Here is a 21994-nt window from a genome sequence, read left to right as displayed (position 1 = left end):
ATAAGCTTTTTTGTGGCTTTCCATTACTGCTAGATAAATATACAGCTTCAGTGGACTCAAATCAGGGACAAAACATAACTGTAGTACAGATGAAACTGTTTATTTACAGCAAAATGAAAATCTACTTTACACAGGCAATCTAAAAACTATACATTTATTTTTTAAAAATGACAACATAAGTTTGATCTGGATGAGCTAGCATTCAAAATGTAACCAGTTTACAGTTTTAATAAAATCTAGCTGATAAACAGAACAAGTTCTAACAGGACGGATTTTCTATTATTTTTGTATGTTGCAAAACCTCCAATCAATAAAGGAGTGAATGAGCTAACAGTACAGATGCTGCAGTGTGAGTTTTTTTTATAAGGAACTAGTGAGAAAGTTCTGCAAAAGGTGCACAGCACTCCTTCACTGTGTTTTTGTATGTAACAGTTCAGTTATTAACTGCATTTGTCTCACTTTAAAGCCAATCATGAAAAACAAACTATGAACCAATCAGAAGTCATACGACCTAAACCAGCCAGGTCCATATTTTTTCCATTAACTGCATCAAATATTACACTATGTTTGCATCATACATAATACATCAGCCTAAAAAAACATTTGCTAAAAGGACAGTTCTGCTTTTGTTTTTGAAAGAATTTGACTGAAAAAAAAAATCCAAAAGTGGTAATATGCTTCATAAAACTAAGAGTGTGACAAACCTCTTTAAAGGCAGTCACAGGAATATAGAATATCCATTTCTGAAGTATTAAGGCTATTAGCTAACATGACAAGAACAGTATTATCATTATAATGGAGATGGAAAAAAAAACATGTAGACCTACCCCATGATACATCTGGTAGAAAGATATTACAAGGAGATATATGAAACCCAAAACAAATACAAAAGATACATCCACGGTAACTGCAGCTTAAGTGATTTCTGGTTGAACAGGAAACTGTAAATGTGTTTGGTGAGTTTTCATGACACAGGATCTGGATATTCTTGCAAATGTTATAAAATTTACATGATTTACGGATATCAATGAAAAACCGCATTCATTATTCACCCCTGAAGAACTTGACTCCTACAGATACACAACTTTTACTAAAAAAATAAAAACCCTAACTAACAAACAGATGCACCACACAGCCACCACAGTGATTTCCCTAGTGTCCATTTAACAGTGATCATTTGTCTCTGTATGTAAACACTATCTCCACAACTCCCGAACCATATGCAACAAAGAAACTAATGGGTTTACACCATTTGTTGCTTGTTGCTCAATAGGATCTCAAGTCTTTAAGTGCTTGAGACACAAAGGCATTTTGAAGATAAGAACCTTGAAAAGAAGGAAACATTACTACTGGGAAAAGTTCCTATACGTTCTATTGAAATCATGCATAAGAGGTTATTTTACCCACTCAGAGACAGTATCATTTAATAAAAATATACTGTAGCATCATTCCTTTGACAAGAGTGGTATAAAAATGTGCTTCGTCTTCTTTCCCAGAAATACATTCTAGTTTATGTTCAACAGTAAACATTGCTACTTAATATCCAACCAAATCATTAAGTGGTATAAAAAAAAAAATACTTTCCTTAGTGCAAACGTCTAAATAAGAGAAAAATTGAGCAGCAAATAATGGTCAGAAATTGCTTGGATTTAACATCAAATTCTGCAGGCACTGGGGAGAAAAAAAAAAAAATAATTCAATCACAAAAGAAAGTTGCACAGAGAACTACCTCACCTTAGTGTTTTTGAGGTGGTGAATGAAACACTGAACATAAAAATCTCTTCAAAACATAATCAAATGGTCAGACTAAGGAACAAAGTTTAATGACATAAAAAAAAAAAAAAAAAACACTTACTCCCCTCTGACAGTCGGCAGAGGATGAAGGCAAGGCGGCATGAGGTTCAGTCCTACGACTCTGTGAGTGAGTGTGGTCTGTGTGTATGTGTATATATGCATGTTGTTTCTTCTAGAAACCTGTGGAGTGTACGCTGGGGATCGGGTAGAACTTGGAGATGCGGCTCTGGGTGGACGGGTTAAGGCACTCTGACTCGCCACTCATCTTGAAGAACACTTCCTGTTCCTGCAGTTTCCGGGCAAACTCTTCCTCCAGAGCCTGTGGGACACACATTTAAAAGTAAAGAAATGAATTATCATTTTTGCTACAGAGTACTGAACCAAAAGAGCAGACATGGAATTATGCCTTGTCTGAATATTAGCACAACGAATTTAAGTTCTAATGTAATAGAATAATATATTTACATATTTAACATTTGTATATATATTTATATATATGGGACTTAGAATAAATACAGGAACAACACAGGAGGAGTCAAGATTAGTAGGAGTACACTACAGGTTGATTTTTATCATCCCCTTGTAACAGATACCTTCTTCCTAGGTCGTAGTTTCTCCCTCCATTCCTTCAGCTCCAGGCTGTGCTCCTCATCGAGCTCCTTCAGCTTCTGGGTCTCATGTTCTATCAGCAGGTGGCACTTCTCATTCTGAAACACACCCAATAATTCAGAAACTCGGAACTGTCCCTAAAACATGTAGGAAATCTGAATATACTTTTGTGTGTATAACTAAAGCCTCTCAAATCTTAACCTGCAGCTGCTGAAGCTCTCGAATGTTGGTGTCACACTGCAGCTGCAGGTCTCTCATCTGGTTTTCATGTTTCTGGTGCTGGTGGAGCCTCTCATTCTTCTGTCTCTTCTCCTCCTGAGCTGCAAACTGGAAAGACACAAACAGGCTTAAAAAGTCCTTTTACTTTCAGAAAGATTTGGGCTTGCCGTGTACTGTTTCCCTTTATTACAGGAAAAAAGAAATTTTCATTTTCCATTAGTTCCCAAGCTCCTTCTCACTTGTTTGATCTTCTCCCTCTCCTGCTCAGGGGTGATGGCAGCTCCAGTGATGCGAAGGCTCTTCTTGAACATGGCCATGCGGGTCTTGGCTTCACTGCGTTGAATCTTTGGCAGCCTGGCTTTCTCCTGAGTCTGCTTGTTCTTCATCTCCTCAATCAGACGCTGGTTGTAGCGCTGCATCTGCTCCATTTCCTGTACAAGGCAAACACCAGCAGACACAGGAGATGTTTCTTGTGCTGAAGTGTTTTCTATGATATTTCATATAGTCCCTTTTTGAGAGAAACAAAACAATTGAAGTTGAAAGAAAGATCAAAGAACCACGTGGAGGAAGTTTTCCATCTGGCCTCTACCTTCTCATGTCTCTTGAGCAGCTGGTGTCTCTGCATGAAGTACTGATCTTTGAGCTGCTGTTTGAACAGCTGGTGTTTCTCCTGCAGATGGCGCTCTTCCAGCTCCCACATCGCAGCCTCCCGTGCTGCATGCAGACACAAGTTAAATGACTGCACAGACCCATTCAGAGGCTCATTTAGGGGAACATCTCTACAACATTATACATCTTTATCAGAGCATTCTGCTTTACTACATGGTGCAGTGGAGAGGAACAAGATGTCCTGTAAAACTTGCAATAACAATTGCATGCTAAAATTACCTCATTTGTAGCACAAAGCTTGAAATACTCTTACCACCCAACATCAACTCTACTAGTAATGAGGCTTTAGCTTTTAAACCATGAACTATCCCACAATTTCTACTCGCTTTGAAAGCTCTTTACAAGACTGTGAAACACAGTAACAACCTCCCATGACTTGGTTCAGGCATATTAAGCATGGGATTAAGTCCCAGGCAGTGCTAACTGCTAATGAGCCGCTGTTCACTGCAGTCGTGTCTGAAGGGGCTGCAGTCTGTGTTAGAAGGAATGTGCTTTCCCACTGCCTCCGAAGAGAGATCCTTTATTGCTGCTTTACCTTGCTACACATGGTGAGGTTAATGTTCATTGCTATAATATGATAAAACTCATCAAGAAGTAATTTAAAAATAATGCTTGGCTGCGAGTCAAAGATTTTCAAACAATGGTAACATTAACCTGTCTGTAGAAGTAAGTGGGGAAGAAAAGTTAATTACTGTGATGAACTGTTGTAAACCCTGCCATCAGCTAAACCACAGTTTAAAAGTTCCAAAAGCAAAAACAAACAAACAAAAAAACATTTAAAAAGGCTGTTTAATCCGTGACCTTTTTGCTTAGAATAATCATCATGCACTTGCAATCAAAAGTGAAACACCTGTTTGACTATTTTTTGATCATCAGTTAGGCAGGTGTCTTTAACATAAAAAACTGGTGCATAAAATTGAAACATTTACATTTATTTGGAATAAAGTTTGTGTTTTCACCGATTACTGAACAAAATTTGACATTCTGTAAAACCAAAAGCAAAACAAAAAGAGCTATACTAAATTAAAACAAGCTAAAAGGTGATGGTTAAAACTCTTTTCTAAAGCTTTGCAGTTGGTAATACAGGAGCATATTTTTAACAGTTTATGCTGCTTGCTTATGTCCTCTGTTTACCACATAGGACTTGTTAACTCTGTTCAACATTTAACAGATCTGTGTTAATTTAAAATGTATCCTTCAACTTGCACATCATTTTATATCTGGTTTTAATTTCTATGAACTGTTGTTCCTATAGCACAATGTTTTTTTTTTTTTGTTGTTGTAAAAAGTGTTGGTGCATCCTTCTTGTGTAGAGCACTTTAAATTAATAAATCATTTTCCTTAAAGTGTGGGTGTAATGCTCTAAGACGTGTGAAAAGGAAAACAAGAGTGCCTCACATCAAGCTGGTCAAACAGACAAAGTAAGTGTCTTCTGTCCCACATGACATGAGAGCTACAGCACCTGACTGACAGATACAGTCTGACATTATTATTACCTCTTAGAAGCTGCTGCTTGTGGTTGAGGCAGTCTCTCTCGATGGTGGCGAGCTCATGTTTGTGTTGCTGGATTATCTTCTTCAGAGCACTGTCCAGATCCTGCTGCTGCTTCTGAAGAAACTCTTGCTCCTGGATGAAAAATAATACAGATTACAATTTCCATTTCATATTACACCGGTGCATGTAAAAACCTCTACAAAACACAAATGAGCTGGAAAAGGCACAGAACCTCCATTCACAATAATCAATGACACATCTGAACCTAATTACTGGAGTACTTATACAGTGACACGAAGCATCACACTTTCAACAAAACCTTTTTGAGGACATTAAGAGGAACAGTCTTTGAAGTCGCGTGTTAGTGTGTTTCTGTGCTTGCCTGCCTGTCGAGTTCACCTCAGGCTAAGCACTGCTTGAGCTGATGAACCAGACGACTGGCAATGAGGAGTTCTTCAATTGCTCATCAGTCAGGTTAATCCAGCCTACTTGGCTCAGCTACTACAGAGGAACCCAACATTTAGCATGCTGATAAACTGCAGTCAACATGTTCATGCTTACTAATGCTACATGTCTATAAATGTCTATGGATGACTCTACAGATTATAAAATTAGCATGTTCTTTAATAGAAAAAAGAACAAACTAAATTTTTTTTATGTAGTAAAATTTAAGTATTGGCACTTCTATAGATTTATTGATAGTAAAGCACTATTTTAGCTTGGTACTAGCCCTTTTGCATGTACTCATAAATAGAAAATACTGTGTGGAGTTTCAAGAGTAAAAAGTCATGCTGAAGGAGTAGGGCAAATTCCAAATCATAACACAAAGGCAGGGGGCGGGTATCATAACATGGGCCACTCCCTGTGGATTGCATCACATTACCCACGCACACTCCACTAAACACTACACTGTGGGTGTGAGGTTTAGAAAAGTGATGAAGTAGAATCAGTAGTTGGCAGTAGAAATAGCCTGAGACAGGACAATAAGTGAAAGCTGCCATCACAGTTACAACAAAAGACATGAGAATTAGAGAATCGGGTACTCTGGTTTTCCCCCACAGTCCAAAAACATGCATGTTAAGCTGACTGGTGAGTGTGTGTGTGGTTGTTTGTCTTTGTGTGTCTATATGTGACCCTGCAATGGACTGGAGACCTGTCTAGGGTGTACCCCTTCCTTCCACCCAAAAGAGAGCTGGGATAGGCTCCAGCAGATCCCCGTGACCCTGGTTAAGGGATAAGCGGTTATAGATAATGGATGGATGGAAGGTAGTGTGTGTCAAAGTTCAAAATCCACTGCAAACTGAGCCCTCATTACTTCCTCTGGCGGGACTTGGATACTATCAAGATACAATATGTTTTATGATAGCATTTCTCACATGCTTTTGAGACAGTCCCACCTCCTGTTCACCCTGTGTCAGGGCAGCCATAAGCAATAAGATGGAAATAAAATCATACCAAAGCTGTGGATAGATTAGAATTACATGAGGAAGCAAATGGGAAGTGGCAGCGCAGACTAATTTATCCCTAGTGCAAGCTGAACACTGGTTATGTAAACACCTATAAGGAAGATCAGAAATGCGTGTGTCCAAGTATCACATCAACCCACTATAAATAGAATCTTTATAAGCTGCCCTGTGCAGAACAAGTAAAAAGGTAATGAAAGGCAGGAGAGTACTTGCTAACCTCTTTCTTGCGATTTTTCAGCATGTTCTGGTACTTGGACAACTCTTTGTCCTGCTCAGCTTTAATGCGTTTGGCCTCATCCCTGAGCCGGTTGGTGTGCTCCTGCTCCAGCCTCTCAATGGTCTGCTTCTGCTGACGCTCCAGGTTTTCTACCTCCTGGTCATACTGACGCTTCTTACTCTGGAGGACACAGAGGGTCACATAATAATAGGTTGTGGTAAAAGAGGAAGCAACTCGATGCTTTCGGTGTGTAAATTCCTACAAGCATTTTGCAGCAGTTCTAGATAAAAAAAAAAAAAAAAAAACATATAATGTATTTTACTATTTCTATTGCTCTAGTGTGTTGTAGGTAACAAAGCCAAAGAGTGAATCATATGAAAAGGAAAATTTGAATTTGCTAATTATTTTCAGGGGGCAAACAACTAATATTCAAGAAGCTGCTACACAGATGACTCACACAAAACTGAGAGGCCATTAGCAGTCTGTCATCTGTGTTAGATGAGTCATTGTCTTTTACAATTTTTCCCACATCTGGACATTTTTTGCTTTATTTAAGAAATATGAGGCTGTTTTTTATGTGCAGGTTCTTCTCCCTTGGTGCATAACAGTTTCTTTGTGATGTCTCCACAATTTCTTCAATATATGTTATGCAAGAACAATAAAGGTCTCGTAGGCCTTAGGTTGAAATGAAAAATGCTAAACCAACACACAAACAGGAACAAAACGCATGCTCATGGGAGGTTTTGGCTTACAAAACTCATCTCTAAGTTTTACTTTTAGGATCTGTGCAAAATAAATTCAGCAAGGTGCTCTGACAAGAGAAGAAGGCTGCATTCCCTACTGGGTACATACAGTATAACACTACTATACCCCATGTAGCAAACAAGTTGCCAGTGTTCGTTTATGTTAACAAATTTTATACATTATAGTAGAGCACAACCTCCCTCAATAACTACTCAGTATACAGTATATTTATGAAGGCTGTTTAGATTTTGAATACAGACTAATATTTTAACTAGACATACTTATACCCAGTTCCATTCACCAATGAGCTGAGGTAGTAACAGAAAATAAAACTAGTATTTTTGTGAACAAACATGATTCAAAATGTGCATTGCATGTGTATTCTGCTGAATGGTAACACTGCCTTTTTATACAATTCCAGAGAAATGTTGGACTGCTGCTTTGTCCCATTATAATTTAAGCTATGTGTCACTGGGCACACAGGGCCTACATGGGTGTGTGCTGAAGTGTAAGAAACACAGGGGCAATGTTGTTGGATGTATGTGGTCTGGAAAATCACAGATTTTAAAAGGAAAAGTAGAAGCCTAACCCCTTGAAAAACTCACTGTGGTTTCCTGTTCAAAGCGACGGTAGATTTGTTCTTTTTGCTGCTGCAGCTTGTTGCTAAGTTGTTGCTGGGCCCTCTGCTCCTCCTTCTGCAGGAGACGCAGCTCCCTCAGCTCCTGACGCCTGAAGAGGAGGAGGCAGAGAAGATGAAGATGATGGCAGAGGTAATAAAAAAAAAAACAAAAAGGCAAATTATGTGTTTTGCATGATGTGGTGAGGTGAAACATGATGAGCATTTAGAGAGAATAACTCCACACACCAAGGTACAATAGGGTTCCTGGGCAACTCATTTTAAGAATATTTGCATAAAACTGAAGTGCAGGTGTATGCACATGAAGACAGGTGAATACCTCAGAAATCTCATTTCCTCATTCTTGGTGTCATTGTCAGTAACTATCTTTGATGTAGTCACGCTCACTTCCACTCCATCCACAATGAATTTGCGGGTCTTTTTCAGTGTCTTTTTCTGACGTCTGGTGTCCTTGAAAAAAGAATTACATACACCTTCAGCAAATAATATAATTTCTGGTTTAAACAGATGATCTTATAGAGTTTCACAGTTCTCATGCAACTATTTGCAGAATACATTTTTCATGAAAAGTCTGTGTACTATGTACATTACCTGTATGGAAACAGACCCAGGCTCTTTGGTTTTGGACAGAAAGCTGGAGATAGAGAGATTCAGGTCCACACTGCTGTTATCTGCAGTTGAGCCACTCCCAGAGTCAGAATCTTTCTCTTTGTCATCCTTAGCTTTGTCTGGAACTTTGTCCTCTTGTTCTGCATTTATTTCCATAGGCTTCTCTCCATTCTCCTCTCCTGGGAAATCTTTGTCTTGTTCTGACAGTGCCAATGTCACCTTCAGATGCTCTTCTTCCACTGGCTTGTTTGATTCCTCCACAACAGCCATCTCTTCCTCCTGAGGAGCCTCAGTCACCCCTGAGTTCTCTGTGGCAGCCTCTTGCTTGGCGAGGAGCTCAACTGTGTCCACTTCTTTTTCATCCTCAACAGCTATCTTCATCTGCTGCATTTCCTTACCAGGTAACTCTGGTTCAGTCTCTAGTTCTGGTGTGGCTACATTTACTTCTGCTTCTGCTTCTGGAAGCCTGTCCTCCCCAAGTCTCTGTTCTGTCTGTCCATCCTCAACTGGAGTATTTGATGCTTCCTCTATGGTTTGCTTTTCTTCTGCAGGGGCACTGGGCTCCTCCACAAAGCCAGTGTCCAGCACATGGCCACAGGGGAACTCAGTTGGTGTGGACACAGGAAGAACTGGTTCAACCTTCTCAGGGACTGATTCCAAGATAGAGGGAGACAGTGGAATCTTCTCATCCTCTGAACTGGCAACGCTGACATCAGATGGGGCGCGTTTGTGGCCCTGAAGCAGAGGTAGAAAAAGTCAGAAATGTTCATTTCTATAGAAGTCAAACAGGAATACTTAACTGACACTATTTGAATGGAAGTAATTGGTAATTTAATTGATTTGTTTCATGTTAACGACCATTAAAAACTGAGTGGGTGAAATTACACAATACATAATAATTACAACAGATAAAAAGGAACTTCATATATTGAAATGTAAGGATTAGAAATAAAAATGCAGCATAAAAATCCTGTTCTTAAACTGAGCTATTTTGGTGGAAAAGGACTCACAGGTGACTGAGTAAAATTAATCTGCAACAGTTTGAATAATACATTTTTAATATTTTTCATCAAATCTTCTATAACAAGGTGACAAATTTTTACTTATTTCGCTACTTTCCTTTGCATCATGTGTTGTCTTTGGACTGTCAAAGGGCATATGTTGCTATATTAAGAAACTAAAGACCAAAAAGTTAATTGATTAATCAAGAATTTAATTAATTAAAAATATAATTATAATTTGTAGCCCAAATCAGTGTAGTACAAAACACAAACGTGTAAATCTTTGGCCTGGAAATGCAGTTTTAAATGTTTGCAGGACAAGTGTAGGTAAACTGCATCTCCGCAAGTTCACAGCTGTTTCACTTCATTCCATAGATTAGAATAAAGTTCATTTCTAGAAAATGATGAAATTTCCCGTGCTCTAATACAAGAAAAAAAAAAATGATACAAAACAATAAAAATAACTTACAGCCAGCATTTTTTTCTAATGAATTTCCCTTGCAAACTAATTTTAGTAAATGTTAACCCACCAGATGTGCCTCTGTCTCCTCCTCTTCTTCTTCCTCTCTGTGCTCTTCAATTTCCTCAGTGACCTCAGCCTTCGCCTCAGCTATGAGCTCCCTCAATGGTTTGTTGTCTGTCATACTGGACACAAATGAATGCTGTTGACGAGATAAGAAAAAATAATATGATCGGCTATCAAAAATGTATTTAAGCATGAACACCCAGTGTGTAGCATATACTGTAGGCAAACTTAATATTTCTAACTGACACAATAAAAGCACTTCAACTTAGCAGCAAAGACTAGGCACCCCATTGACAACTAATCCCACATATCTCGAGATAAATAGCTCATAGCGTTACAAATATGTAGCAACTTTTTTAAGTATGTAGGGCAAAACAAGGTACATCCAACAAATATGCAGTGAACAAAGCTTGCTGAATATTGTGACCATTCTTTCCTTCTGTTTCTCTGTCTCTCTTGGGGATTGTCACCAATTTGAGTGCACTTCACAATAGACAACGCAAACAGAAGCATTAGTAAACTATTTTAATGAAAAGTCAGATAAGACTGCAAATCATACAAATGTCTTGTCAACCTCACCTTCTTTGGCTTAGAAATCTGCTGCATGTATTCTATCGCTGGCTTGAGAATATGCATCTTCTTTGAAATCAAAACCTTCACTGGTGGTAGACTGCTGTTTTGTAATTTCAAACCCATTGAATCGTCTTCTGTGCAGAGCAATCCTGTGCTGTAAAGTATCTGTGTGCGTGTATGAATGTGTCCTCCCTGCCTCTCTGTAAGTAGGTGGCTCTGCTACTACTAGGCTGAGCACCTTAAACCTTATGGAAAAAGAAAAGCCTGTTCTGCTGACGTCAGCTCAGGCACAAAGGGATGACTGTCAGTCCAGCCAGGGCACATGGCTCAGTACATGCCACAAGCAGATAAACAGATGTTGTCTAGGATTCTGCTGCTTACGTTGTGAATAGCAGATGGTATATCAGTATGGGATGGTGAAGGAGGATTATCAGTTGATTCAAGTAGCTAGAAAGATGGCTGGGGTAACTGACAAGAAAATACAGGTTCAGAACTTGAGTGAAAATGTTACCTGTAGAAGTTGTGATGCATTCCATCGGTTGTCCACATTCTTGTCCAGACACCGCTTTAAGAAATCAGAGAATTCTGGGGACCTAGTGGGTTGAAGTGGCAAAATATACACTTGTATATGTCTGTTGTGCAATGTGTTGCTCTACGCCTGCATTGCTAAAAAGTTATTTAAAACAACTGACATATACGAGAATATCTAAGAGGTATTGTAGAACTGTGCAAAACCAGTGCATTTCTCATGGTGACTCACCAGCGTGATGGCTGCATCAGGGTGGGAGGTTCAGATTTGGCTATTTTCAGCAGGACTCTCATGGGGTTCATCTCATGATTGGGTGGCTCAATCTGTGCCAACTCAATCAAAGTGACCCCAAGGGACCAGATATCGGCCTTGTAGTCGTAAGGACGATCCTTGGATGTTTCGCACATCACCACCTCAGGAGCCATCCTGGAGGGAAAGAAAGAAAGGATATGATTTTTACAATGAAGGCAAAAAGCAAAACTAATGGTGTGTAATAGTGTATATCAATGCCCTCTACAGGTGGTAATGACTATTAAAACATTTTTTCTTTATATTCCACTCACCAGTAAGGAGTTCCAATGAAAGAGTCTCTCCTCTGCAACGTCTTGGTGTTTTTGGCAGACACACCAAAGTCAGCTGGAATACATGTGATTCGAGGCAAACCAGAAATTAGCTACAGGAACACCACCCTCATCATTCTTTTTATTTTTTTTTATTTTTTTTAAATGGAGCAACAGAAACCAAACAAATCCAATATGAAAAGCTGTACCCCTGAGCAGCACAATTACTAATCTCTTCAGTGCATGAAATAAACATAAAATAACACAGCCCAAGAGGCATATGCTGTTATAACAGCCTTCTTACATGTGCATGATGACACCACACTTTGTTTATACTGTGTGTGTATGAGTAACGGCTCCTCTTGCAGGCAGTTGCACAGGCACCTCTGTGTGCATTATGTCATTGGACTAAATGCTTGTGGGTTATTTCAGTGAGCCTGTGCCATCCAACAGCAGTGACTCACTACCTTCTATTTAAGCTACATTACTGCATCTGCTGAGGATATACGTGTTTTTGTACATACTCAGCAGCAGGATCAAACAACTGCTCTTGTGCATGAAGGTCACTAGTTGTAAGGGACATGCAACAATAATAGTGGACAGTTTAAGTGAATTAGTGGTTTTTGAAAGACAGTCATATAACAGGGAGGGATCATAATAATAATGTACGGTTTTTAAGGAGTTAACCTTCAGAATAAAAATTTAGAAAAATCTGATTTTTGTTTTTGTTTTTTTTAAAGTCAGATGATCTGAATTTCTTCCATTTTTATTTATTATTATAACTGGCACAGATAATGGCTCAAAGCATAATAATGGTACGTGTGAAACAAACTACACATGTCCAGTAGGTTATACAGTGGTGTGAAAAAGTGTTTGCCCTCCCCTGTTAAAACATAACTTAACTGTGGTTTATCACACCTGAGTTCAATTCCTCTAGCCACACCCAGGCCTGACTATTGCCACACCTGTTCGCAATCAAGAAATCACTTAAACAAGACCTGCCTGACAAAGTGAAGTAGACCAAAAGATCCTCAAAAGCTAGACATCATGCCGAGAGCCAAAGGAATTCAAAAACAATTGAGAAAGAAAGTAATTGAGATCTATCAGTCTGGAAAATGTTATAAAGCCATTTCTAAAGCTTTGGGACTGCAGGAAACCACAGTGAGAGCCATTATCTACAAATGGCAAAAACATGGAACAGTGGAGAACCTTCCCAGGAGTGGCCCGGCCGACCAAAATTACCCCAATTGCGCAGAGACGACTCATCCAAGAGGTCACAAAAGACCCCACAACAACATCCAAAGAACTGCAGGCCTCACTTGCCTCAGTTAAGGTCACTGTTCATGACTCCACCATAAGAAAGAGACTTGGCAAAAATGAGCTGCATGGCAGAGTTCCAAGACGAAAACTGCTGCTGAGCAAAAAGAACAAAGACTCGTCTCAGTTTTGCCAGAAATCATCTTGATGATCCCCAAGACTTTTGGGAAAATACTCTGTGGACTGACGAGACAAAAGTTGAACTTTTTGGAAGGTGTGTGTCCCATTACGTCTGGTGTAAAAGTAACACCACATTTCAGAAAAAGAACATCATACCAACAGTAAAATATGGTGGTGGTAGTGTGATGGTCTGGGGCTGTTTTGCTGCTTCAGGACCTGGAAGACTTGCTGTGATAATTAGAACCATGAATTCTGCTGTCTACCAAAAAATCCTGAAGGAGAATATCTGGCCATCTGTTCATGACCTCAAGCTGAAGCGAACTTGGGTTCTGCAGCAGGACAATGATCCAAAACACACCAGCAAGTCCACCTCTGAATGGCTGAAGAAAAACAAAATGAAGAATTTGGAGTGGCCTAGTCAAAGTCTTGACCTGAATCCAATTGAGATGCTGTGGCATGACCTTAAAAAGGTGGTTCATGCTCGAAAACCCTCCAATGTGACTGAATTACAACAATTCTGCAAAAATGAGTGGGCCAAAATTCCTCCACAGCGCTGTAACAGACTCATTGCAAGTTATTGCAAATGCTTGATTGCAGTTGTTGCTGCTAAGGGTGGCCCAACCAGTTATTAGGTTTAGGGGGCAAACTTTTTCACACAGGGCCATGTAGTTTTGGATTTTGTTTTCCCTTAATAATAAAAACCATTTAAAAACAGCATGATGTGATTACTTGTGTTATCTTTGACAAATATTTAACTTTGTTTGATGATCTGAAACAAAGTGTGACAAAAATGCAAAAAAATAAGAAATCAGGAAGGGGGCTAACACTTTTTAACACCACTGTATGTCACTTTTTCTGGAGGTTTTTCAAAATTAACATAATATCAATAAATGGGTGGTATCGCTGTACATTCCCGTGTCCCTTTCAGCAGCTCAGCTATGAGGAAACATGAGGAAGATACATGGAGACTAATGGAAGAACACAGCCTAATGCACTAGGCTATGAAGTCATTTATGATTTTTCCACTTGAAAAGTAATAAATTATATAACTGAACCAGGAAAATTACTTCTACACATACTGCCTGGAAATATTATGCACTTTCTGGCACTACATCAAGTGCTGCACTTACCCAGCTTGACATCACCATCCAGTGTGAGGAGGATATTGCCAGCCTTCAGGTCTCTGTGGATGATTTTGTTATCATGGAGGTAAACAAGGGCCTGCAGAGTCTGCTTGCACACCACCCTGATCTGAGGCTCTGTCAGGGCTCGCTCCAGTTCTGCAGGGGGGATGAGGGTCATACAAACATGCTTAGGATTCTTCACCTAATAATACACTAACACAACTTTATCTTTCTTTTTTCTTTAAATATTTAAAATCTTTTTTTGTGAGAGGCAGAGACACATGATTGAGATTGTTAAAATCCTTTTGCAAATGGGCTTTAAATATGGAAGGGAGTTTATTTGCCCAAAAACAATTTAAGAAAAATTGAACCCAACATTTCAAAAAAGACAAAGGCAGTCAAGGCAGGCATATCCAAAAGCAGAATGGGAGGCAGAGCCTTCAGCTATCAAGCTTCTCTCCTGTGGAACCAGCTCCCAGTCTGGGTTCAGGAGGCAGACACTCTCTGTACTTTTAAGGCTAGACTTAAAACCTTCCTCTTTGACAAAACGTATAGTTAGGACTGGCTTCAGGTAACCCTGAACCATCTCTTAGTTATGCTGCTATAGGCCTAGACTGCCCAAGTACCCCTACCCCTACCCCCTCTTCCTCTCCTCCCCCCTCACATGTATATTCCACCATTGAATGTCACTAACCTTGTGCTCTCTTTCTCCCCTAGTTTGTGCTCTCTCCCTCTCTCTCTGTTCTCTCCCTCTACCTTCTGCAGGTGTTCCTGGTCCTGGAGCTGTACAGTGGGTACGGAAAGTATTCAGACCCCTTTAAATTTTTCACTCTTTGTGTCATTGCAGCCATTTGCCATAATCAAAAAAGTTCATTTTATTTCTCATTAATGTACACTCAGCACCCCATCTTGACAGAAAAAAAAAACAAATGTAGAAATTTTTGCAAATTTATTAAAAAAGAAAAACTGAAATATCACATGGTCATAAGTATTCAGACCCTGTGCTCAGTATTGAGTAGAAGCACCCTTTTGAGCTAGTACAGCCATTGTTCCCTACTGCATTTCTGGAGCTCAGCCACAGTGATCTTTGGGTTCTTCTTTACCTCTCTCACCAAGGCTCTTCGCCCACGATTGCTCAGTTTGGCTGGACGGCCAGGTCTAGGAAGAGTTCTGGTCGTCCCAAACTTTTTCCATTTGAGGATTATGGAGGCCACTGTGCTCTTAGGAACCTTGAGTGCTGCAGAAATTCTTTTGTAACCCTGGCCAGATCTGTGCCTTGCCACAATTCTGTCTCTGAGCTCCTTGGGCAGTTCCTTCGACCTCATGATTCTCATTTGCTCTGACATACACTGTGAGCTGTAAGGTCTTATATAGACAGGTGTGTGCCTTTCCTAATCAAGTCCAATCAGTTTAATTAAACACAGCTGGACTCCAATGAAGGAGCAGAACCATCTCAAGGAGGATCAGAAGACATAGACAGCATGTGAGTTAAATATGAGTGTCACTGCAAAGGGTCTGAATACTTATGACCATGTGATATTTCAGTTTTTCTTTTTTAATAAATTTGCAAAAATTTCTACATTTCTGTTTTTTTCTGTCAAGATGGGGTGCTGAGTGTACATTAATGAGAAATAAAATGAACTTTTTTGATTTTGGCAAATGGCTGCAATGACACAAAGAGTGAAAAATTTAAAGGGGTCTGAATACTTTCCGTACCCACTGTATATTGCTGATGTGCAGTTACTGGCCCCACCAACCTGCAGTGTCTATTTGTTGTTTATTGTTGCTGTTCTTTTCTCTCTCTTCTATCCACTCACCTCAACCGGTCGAGGCAGATGGCCGCCCAAACTGAGCCTGGTTCTGCTGGAGGTTTTTTCTTCCGTTAAAGGGAGTTTTTCCTCTCCACTGTCACCAAGTGCTTGCTCATAAGGGATTTGTTGGGTTTTTTGTTTTTGTAAAGTGCATTGAGATGATTTGCATTGTGATTTGGCGCTATACAAATAAATTGAATTGAATTGAAATATAGGGAGATTTTGACAACCAACAAATTTGGAAGTGCAACCACTGTAGACTAATGACAGATGTTAAACTGGCCTTGTACACAGTACTTTTCAGGCTGTAAATTGCACCGGAACATTAATTGCTTTTAGCAAAAACAGGCTTATTAAACAGAAAAACAAAAAAGTGAATAAGTCACCTTTCTAATTATACTAATTACAGTGTAAATTAGCCTATGAAGAACATAGGCCAGGCATACAAACAGGAATACATTACTGAATTCATTCATTCGTGTCAATTAACGTTAAACAACTCCGACAACATCAGAGAGGAGGTGAAATGGCTTGTCCTTTTGAGTTGCCCGAATGCTGACAGTCACTCCGAACTTTGTTTCAATTGCATACTTTATTACCTGCACATTGCTGTCATTATATAAGTTGCAGGACAAGCCAGACAAATGAAAAAAGTGTGGTTTATAGTCCAGAAAATACAGTGATTTCAGATTTGAGGTGCTTTCTGACCCATTTCCTCTTTGATGTTTAACCTGTATTCAAAGAGGAAATGCTGACTCACCTAGCATTACAGCATCCACAGCCCCTCCGGCACAGAACTCAATGAGGATCTGCCAATGAGAGGGGGGAAAAAAAAAAAAAAGAATAGAGTCGTATTTTTCCAATATTTGCAACACAGGTATTTGTTTACAGTATGTGACAAGGGCGCATTACACAACGCAATCTGTATTAGGTGTTTATTATCTAGAGACTGGCAGTGAAATGAGTGCAGACACCAGTACATAGGCTGAAATTCATGACATGATCAAAACCTATTGTGGGGGTCTGGAATGTTCTCAGTGTCTGACAGGAAAAATCGGCATCCATGTATTTAGTCTGCTGGGACATAAATTGTATTTATACAACACTCAAAGGGCCTCATCATCATTACTGTATGCACCAAATCCTTGCTTGGATAAGGTCCATTGAAAATGGAACTCAACCTAACCTGCATGAATGATACACACTGAGCCTTTAAAGGCATTTAGGAGCTTTAGGTATGGCGGCTGATGTAAGAGGATTGGCCCAGTTGGGGCCCGATTGCGGAAAGGGTTTTACACAGCTGCTAGCTAGCTATATTACCAGACCTTAGGCCTTATCATGTAAATACAATTAGGTCCAATATCTATGGACCTCCATCAGGCAGGAAGATGTGTGGTTATGGAGGTAGGTGAGGAGTGTTTGTGTTTAGCTTAACAACAAAGTTACCCTTACTGCATAATATAATTCAGTCCCCTACAACTGAGATTTGGGGAAGATCTGACCACATTTCACACATAAGGGAAGGGAAGTAAAGCTGCACTTCTGTAATTTTGCAACCAGTGAGCAACTATGTGTGGATGATTTGTTAAGGCCCTAGCTTTTGTTACAGTGTCATCATGTATTTAAAACGAGAAGTGATCAAATCATTTAAAAGCTTATTTCGTAAAAAAGGCTAACTTTCCACCAACGGCCAGTTGTATTCCACAATTCACTTTAGCCTTTCAAGGCCGCTCCACTTCCAACAACAAAGCCCTTACAAGACATACAATGCCTTGAGTCTCAGAATACTCTGGCTATCCAACACAAACACCATTCTAGTGTTTCACTGTAGGCGTGCTGTTGTTTTAGTGGCTCTGCTGTGGCACAATGGCACCCACAGTGGTTTTTCAGAGTGGCAGCAGTGAGAGAGGAACCACTAGCCAGGGTTGTGGCTTCCTCTCATACTTGTTTATTTGACATATACACATATAAACACATGTATAAGTATGCACCCGCATAGTTTCTAATCCATTCATGTGGCACAGAGAGGGAGGTTGTGAGAGTGTATGTGATCTCACCTACAAGTTCAAGACCTGAAAGGATGGAAATACCAGCAACATCACAGTACAAAAATATGAAATCAGAGCCTAGGAATAGTTGCTAGGCAAGTGAAATTGTAGTAGAGCAGCAAAAAGGAAACAAAGGTCAGTGGGTGGCACCGATTTATATGCAGGTATAAAGTAAGTCACTTTCCGGAGTGTCCTGGGATTAATCTGCAAAGAAGCCTTTCAACTCCAAGAGGAAATGTTGTAGAAACTCTCTTGTCTTTGCACAAACAGGTGCCAGACAGACCAGCATAAATCAACAGACAACCTCCACTGGGCCATGTCCATTGTTTAGTGGACAATGGGGAGGAAAAGGGCCGCGTGAAATGCACTGAAATTAAATGCTCAGGTGCTGTAGTCATGGGCATTTAGGACTTTTTAGAAGCTTGTGTACTGACTTACATGAAGGCATGGTACTTAGAGGTGCGTCCCTTCTTCCTAAATCTGCCCCATCCATTTTATCAGTGTTTAGAAGTATGAATGTTATAAAACAAATTTCAGGCTTTGGTATCAAAATGAAAGACTTCTGTTGCTATACTGAATGTGTTGTGCCTAGCATTATTAAATATTCTACAGTGTATATGAGAGAACAGAGACACCCACTGAATCACTGCTTGAACCATCCTGTAATCTACCTTAATCACTGTGTTCTCTACACATTTACTATTCATACATGAGTCAAGACTTCTGTGGTGAATAGGTCTTGGATACTGACACATTAGGGTCATGTTAAAAGCCCTATGGTGCTGTATCTAATCAGTACAAATGGCATGAAATACACCTAAAATTCACAGTATAACAAACCTGTGGTAGCTATCAACAGTAAAAGACTGTCCAAGATACATGTTTTTGTTTTGAGTAAGTGAAGGCTACAGAGAAAAACAAAGGCATTTAAAAATGAGCTCTAATCAAAAGCGGGTGGATTATGAACTCGTATGATGATTAACAGCTCTAAGAGCTGCTTGTTCCTGCTGCTCGTGTAATCTTTGGCCTCAAATTTGTCTGTAGGAAAGGAAGCTGCATAAACTGCAAATGCCTTTCAGTAACACTGCATTGATGCAGCTTATTGGCATAGTTAAAACTGTGGGGATCCATGCTGAGTCCATGTATCGTTACAATCAGAACAACTGAAGCTTACAAAAATATTACTTCTGTGATTAATAGAACTTGTTTACAGTAGGGAGAAATTTAATTTTATTACCATCTTTCTCCCGGCTGTAGTCTGCATTGCTAAAAACATTAATTAGACACTGCACCATAATTTCAGAATTGATCTAATCAAAGACACTTTGGTAAAATAAGCTGTTGTGTTAGGTCCATATCCTCCACCTGCTTGAGGAAACAATACTGACATTATAACTCCAGAGAGCTGTTCCCCTTACTCACCCAGAGTTTGCTCTCATAATAGAAAGCATCAAGGAGTTTGACAATGTTTTGGTGATCACATGAGGCCAGGATGTCAATCTCCACCATGTAGTCCTCTAGCTCCTCTTCGGTTTTTGTGTCAATAACTTTGGCTGCAGCTAGGACGCCTGTCTGTTTGTTCTGAGCCTGTAAGATGAGAATGTTGTTACACTGTTTGCCCAAGAACTCATGCAGTTAAATCTTACTTGTCTCATATTGTGATCTAGTTCATAAAGTTTGTCTTTGTTCTCATTTTACTTCTCCAGATGAAAACATACAATCTGCAAGACTCAGAGGTCAAACGTGGTTTATGTTGGAGTTGAAGTTGCTTTGACCTCAGACCAGCAACAAACATCTCACACAGTCATTAAGAAGATCTAAAAACAACAAATAACACTCTTTGCTGAAGGTCCCAGTAAGTCAGCAGAACACGAAGCATGTCCCACTAAAGTGGAAATTTCTAATGCTTGTTGCTTGTCTTGGCTACTCCACAGGCAGGATGTGCTCAATGAAATTGCTGCTGTGATATGGGATGCAGCCATTTCCCGGTGACCTGCCCGAGTCATGTGGCCAGCCAAACACATCATTAAAAAAAAACATAATCTACTCCTTATTAAAACTGACATCTTATAATAAACATACTGAATCAACAGTATGTGTGGACTCCCTGAGATGCATCAGTTCCAAAAATCCAAGAAATATAAACATAATATTTCAACTTACTATTTGTGGATCTCCATCACTTTGGGAATTAACAGCTTCCAAGGAATTATGATAATAGAGGATCTGATTGAGTACTTTTTCATTTCCTGAATAGTAACACTAGTTATTGTGAACCCTGCTGGCAAAATGCTGGAAAACTGGCAGCCTGTGACTAAATCAATGTTCAAGAAGATTAGGCTTTATTTAAGTATTATACAAAGTAACACTGGTATGAAATCCCGGGGAAGGCCAACTATTTTAAAAGTATCGATAAAAAGCCTTTGGCAACTATGCAGAATACATTAACTATTTGTTGTTAGACTTCTGATAGACCTGTGCTGTTGTGGTTAATTTACTATCACTCATGTAAATAATGTTTCAGCAATGCGTTTGGGTCAACCCACACAATAGCACTATCAAAATGATGACAAGGGAATTGCTTTGTCACTGGGTCGAAATATAAAGGGCCAATTACTTTGTTGATTTGTTTCCCTACAATATACTGTGTTGGATGGGTGGTATAAAACTGCAGAAGGACAGATCGCATAGACACATATGTATGTGACCAAGGAAATGTTAACTTTGGTTAACGCTTTGCTTGCCAAGAAGGCCGGTTGGTGAAGGCCTCAGTTTCCAGTGATGACTTGGATATGACGACACTGGTTGTCAGTCACATGAAAATATAGGGATGGGGTTAGTGAAACATATTGGATAACTGTGGAAAAGGAGCTTTGACACCACCTCTGTCGCTGGCCATGTATTGGTTTGGAGGTGGTTGCTGCAAAGCAAAATAAGACCATACTCTGGCACGTTGCTGGACATCAAAAAGAGGCACTGTTGGATGGGAAAGGACTCCTGGAGACTGAAGTTTTGACTCATTTTATACAAACGTGTGCAACAATATAGCAAATGGAAGAAATCCTACTCTCTACAAAGGGAAGCTATGATAGAGAAATGACCTACCTTGAACACTTTTCCAAAGGCTCCATCTCCCAATTCACCAATTATTTCCCATATTTCCTCTGGATTTTCATCTCTGCGCACATTTTCATACTGCTTCTTCTTCTTCTCACTTCCCAATTTAAATATTTTACGGAAATTAAAAAACGACATGCTGAACCTTGGGGCATTCAACTAGAAAGCTCACAAGAGAATTCACTTTACAACGCCAAAGTACTGTCGGTTTCCTTGAATAGTTTACTTTAGCATAAGTCTTAGGAGTAATATATGTGTCCCATTAGGTATAAACACCGGTCTCTTCAACAGAGAATGTATCGTTAGCTTCAACAGTAACGTTAAGGACCAAGACCTAGCTTAGCCTTTGACACTGTTTTGACCACTCTGGAAAATAACGTTAGTTAGCTCTTTTCGCACATCGTGGCGCATTGTTAATCCCAACAAAAACATTTAAAGAGTAGTGTAGACGTCTCCTAGCATTTAAAATCTGGCCAGACAAGACTATATATTAATGCAAAGTAGTAACGTTACGAAAAAACCCGTCGTTGTTCCAACTCCTGACGACCCGCTAGCCCGACAACACTATGGGGCTTTTTCCTCAACCAAAAGAAAAATTTTGAAAGACGTCCTTCCAAATAGTTGTATTCCACAGAATAATTCATTAGTGTCCTTGTAGGTAGAATCGAGTGCAATTAGTTCGTATACTAATGTCCACTAAAAAATAACAGCCATAGTTCTCTTGGTGTCGGACGGGTTTAATAATCTAGCGGATTTAGTGTCGGTGCGCGTTCATGAGTACGCGCGGCGACGGTCCTTTCTCTTCTCGCC

General features: G+C 39.7%; 1 protein-coding gene across 1 annotated transcript; it reads right to left on the bottom strand.

The window, feature by feature from the left end:
- Positions 1–78: 78 nt before the first annotated feature.
- On the bottom strand, positions 79–21993 carry LOC113127982 (serine/threonine-protein kinase 10-like). Its single transcript, XM_026302967.2, has 18 exons — positions 21173–21993; positions 19490–19654; positions 16780–16828; positions 14215–14364; positions 11651–11723; positions 11319–11513; positions 11070–11151; positions 9990–10121; positions 8441–9193; positions 8169–8299; positions 7818–7941; positions 6469–6648; positions 4788–4917; positions 3212–3336; positions 2862–3053; positions 2605–2730; positions 2388–2501; positions 79–2113 (listed from the first exon to the last, which is right to left on the bottom strand). Exons 1-18 carry the CDS (start codon positions 21320–21322, stop codon positions 1967–1969), a joined length of 3018 nt encoding a protein of 1005 aa, XP_026158752.1. The 5' UTR covers positions 21323–21993; the 3' UTR covers positions 79–1966.
- Between the last annotated feature and the right edge of the window lies 1 nt (position 21994).

This window comes from Mastacembelus armatus, chromosome 1, assembly GCF_900324485.2.
Source record: "Mastacembelus armatus chromosome 1, fMasArm1.2, whole genome shotgun sequence".
NCBI lineage: Eukaryota > Metazoa > Chordata > Actinopteri > Synbranchiformes > Mastacembelidae > Mastacembelus > Mastacembelus armatus.
Note: the sequence above shows the minus strand (reverse complement) of the source record. Positions and strands in the feature narration are given on the sequence as shown.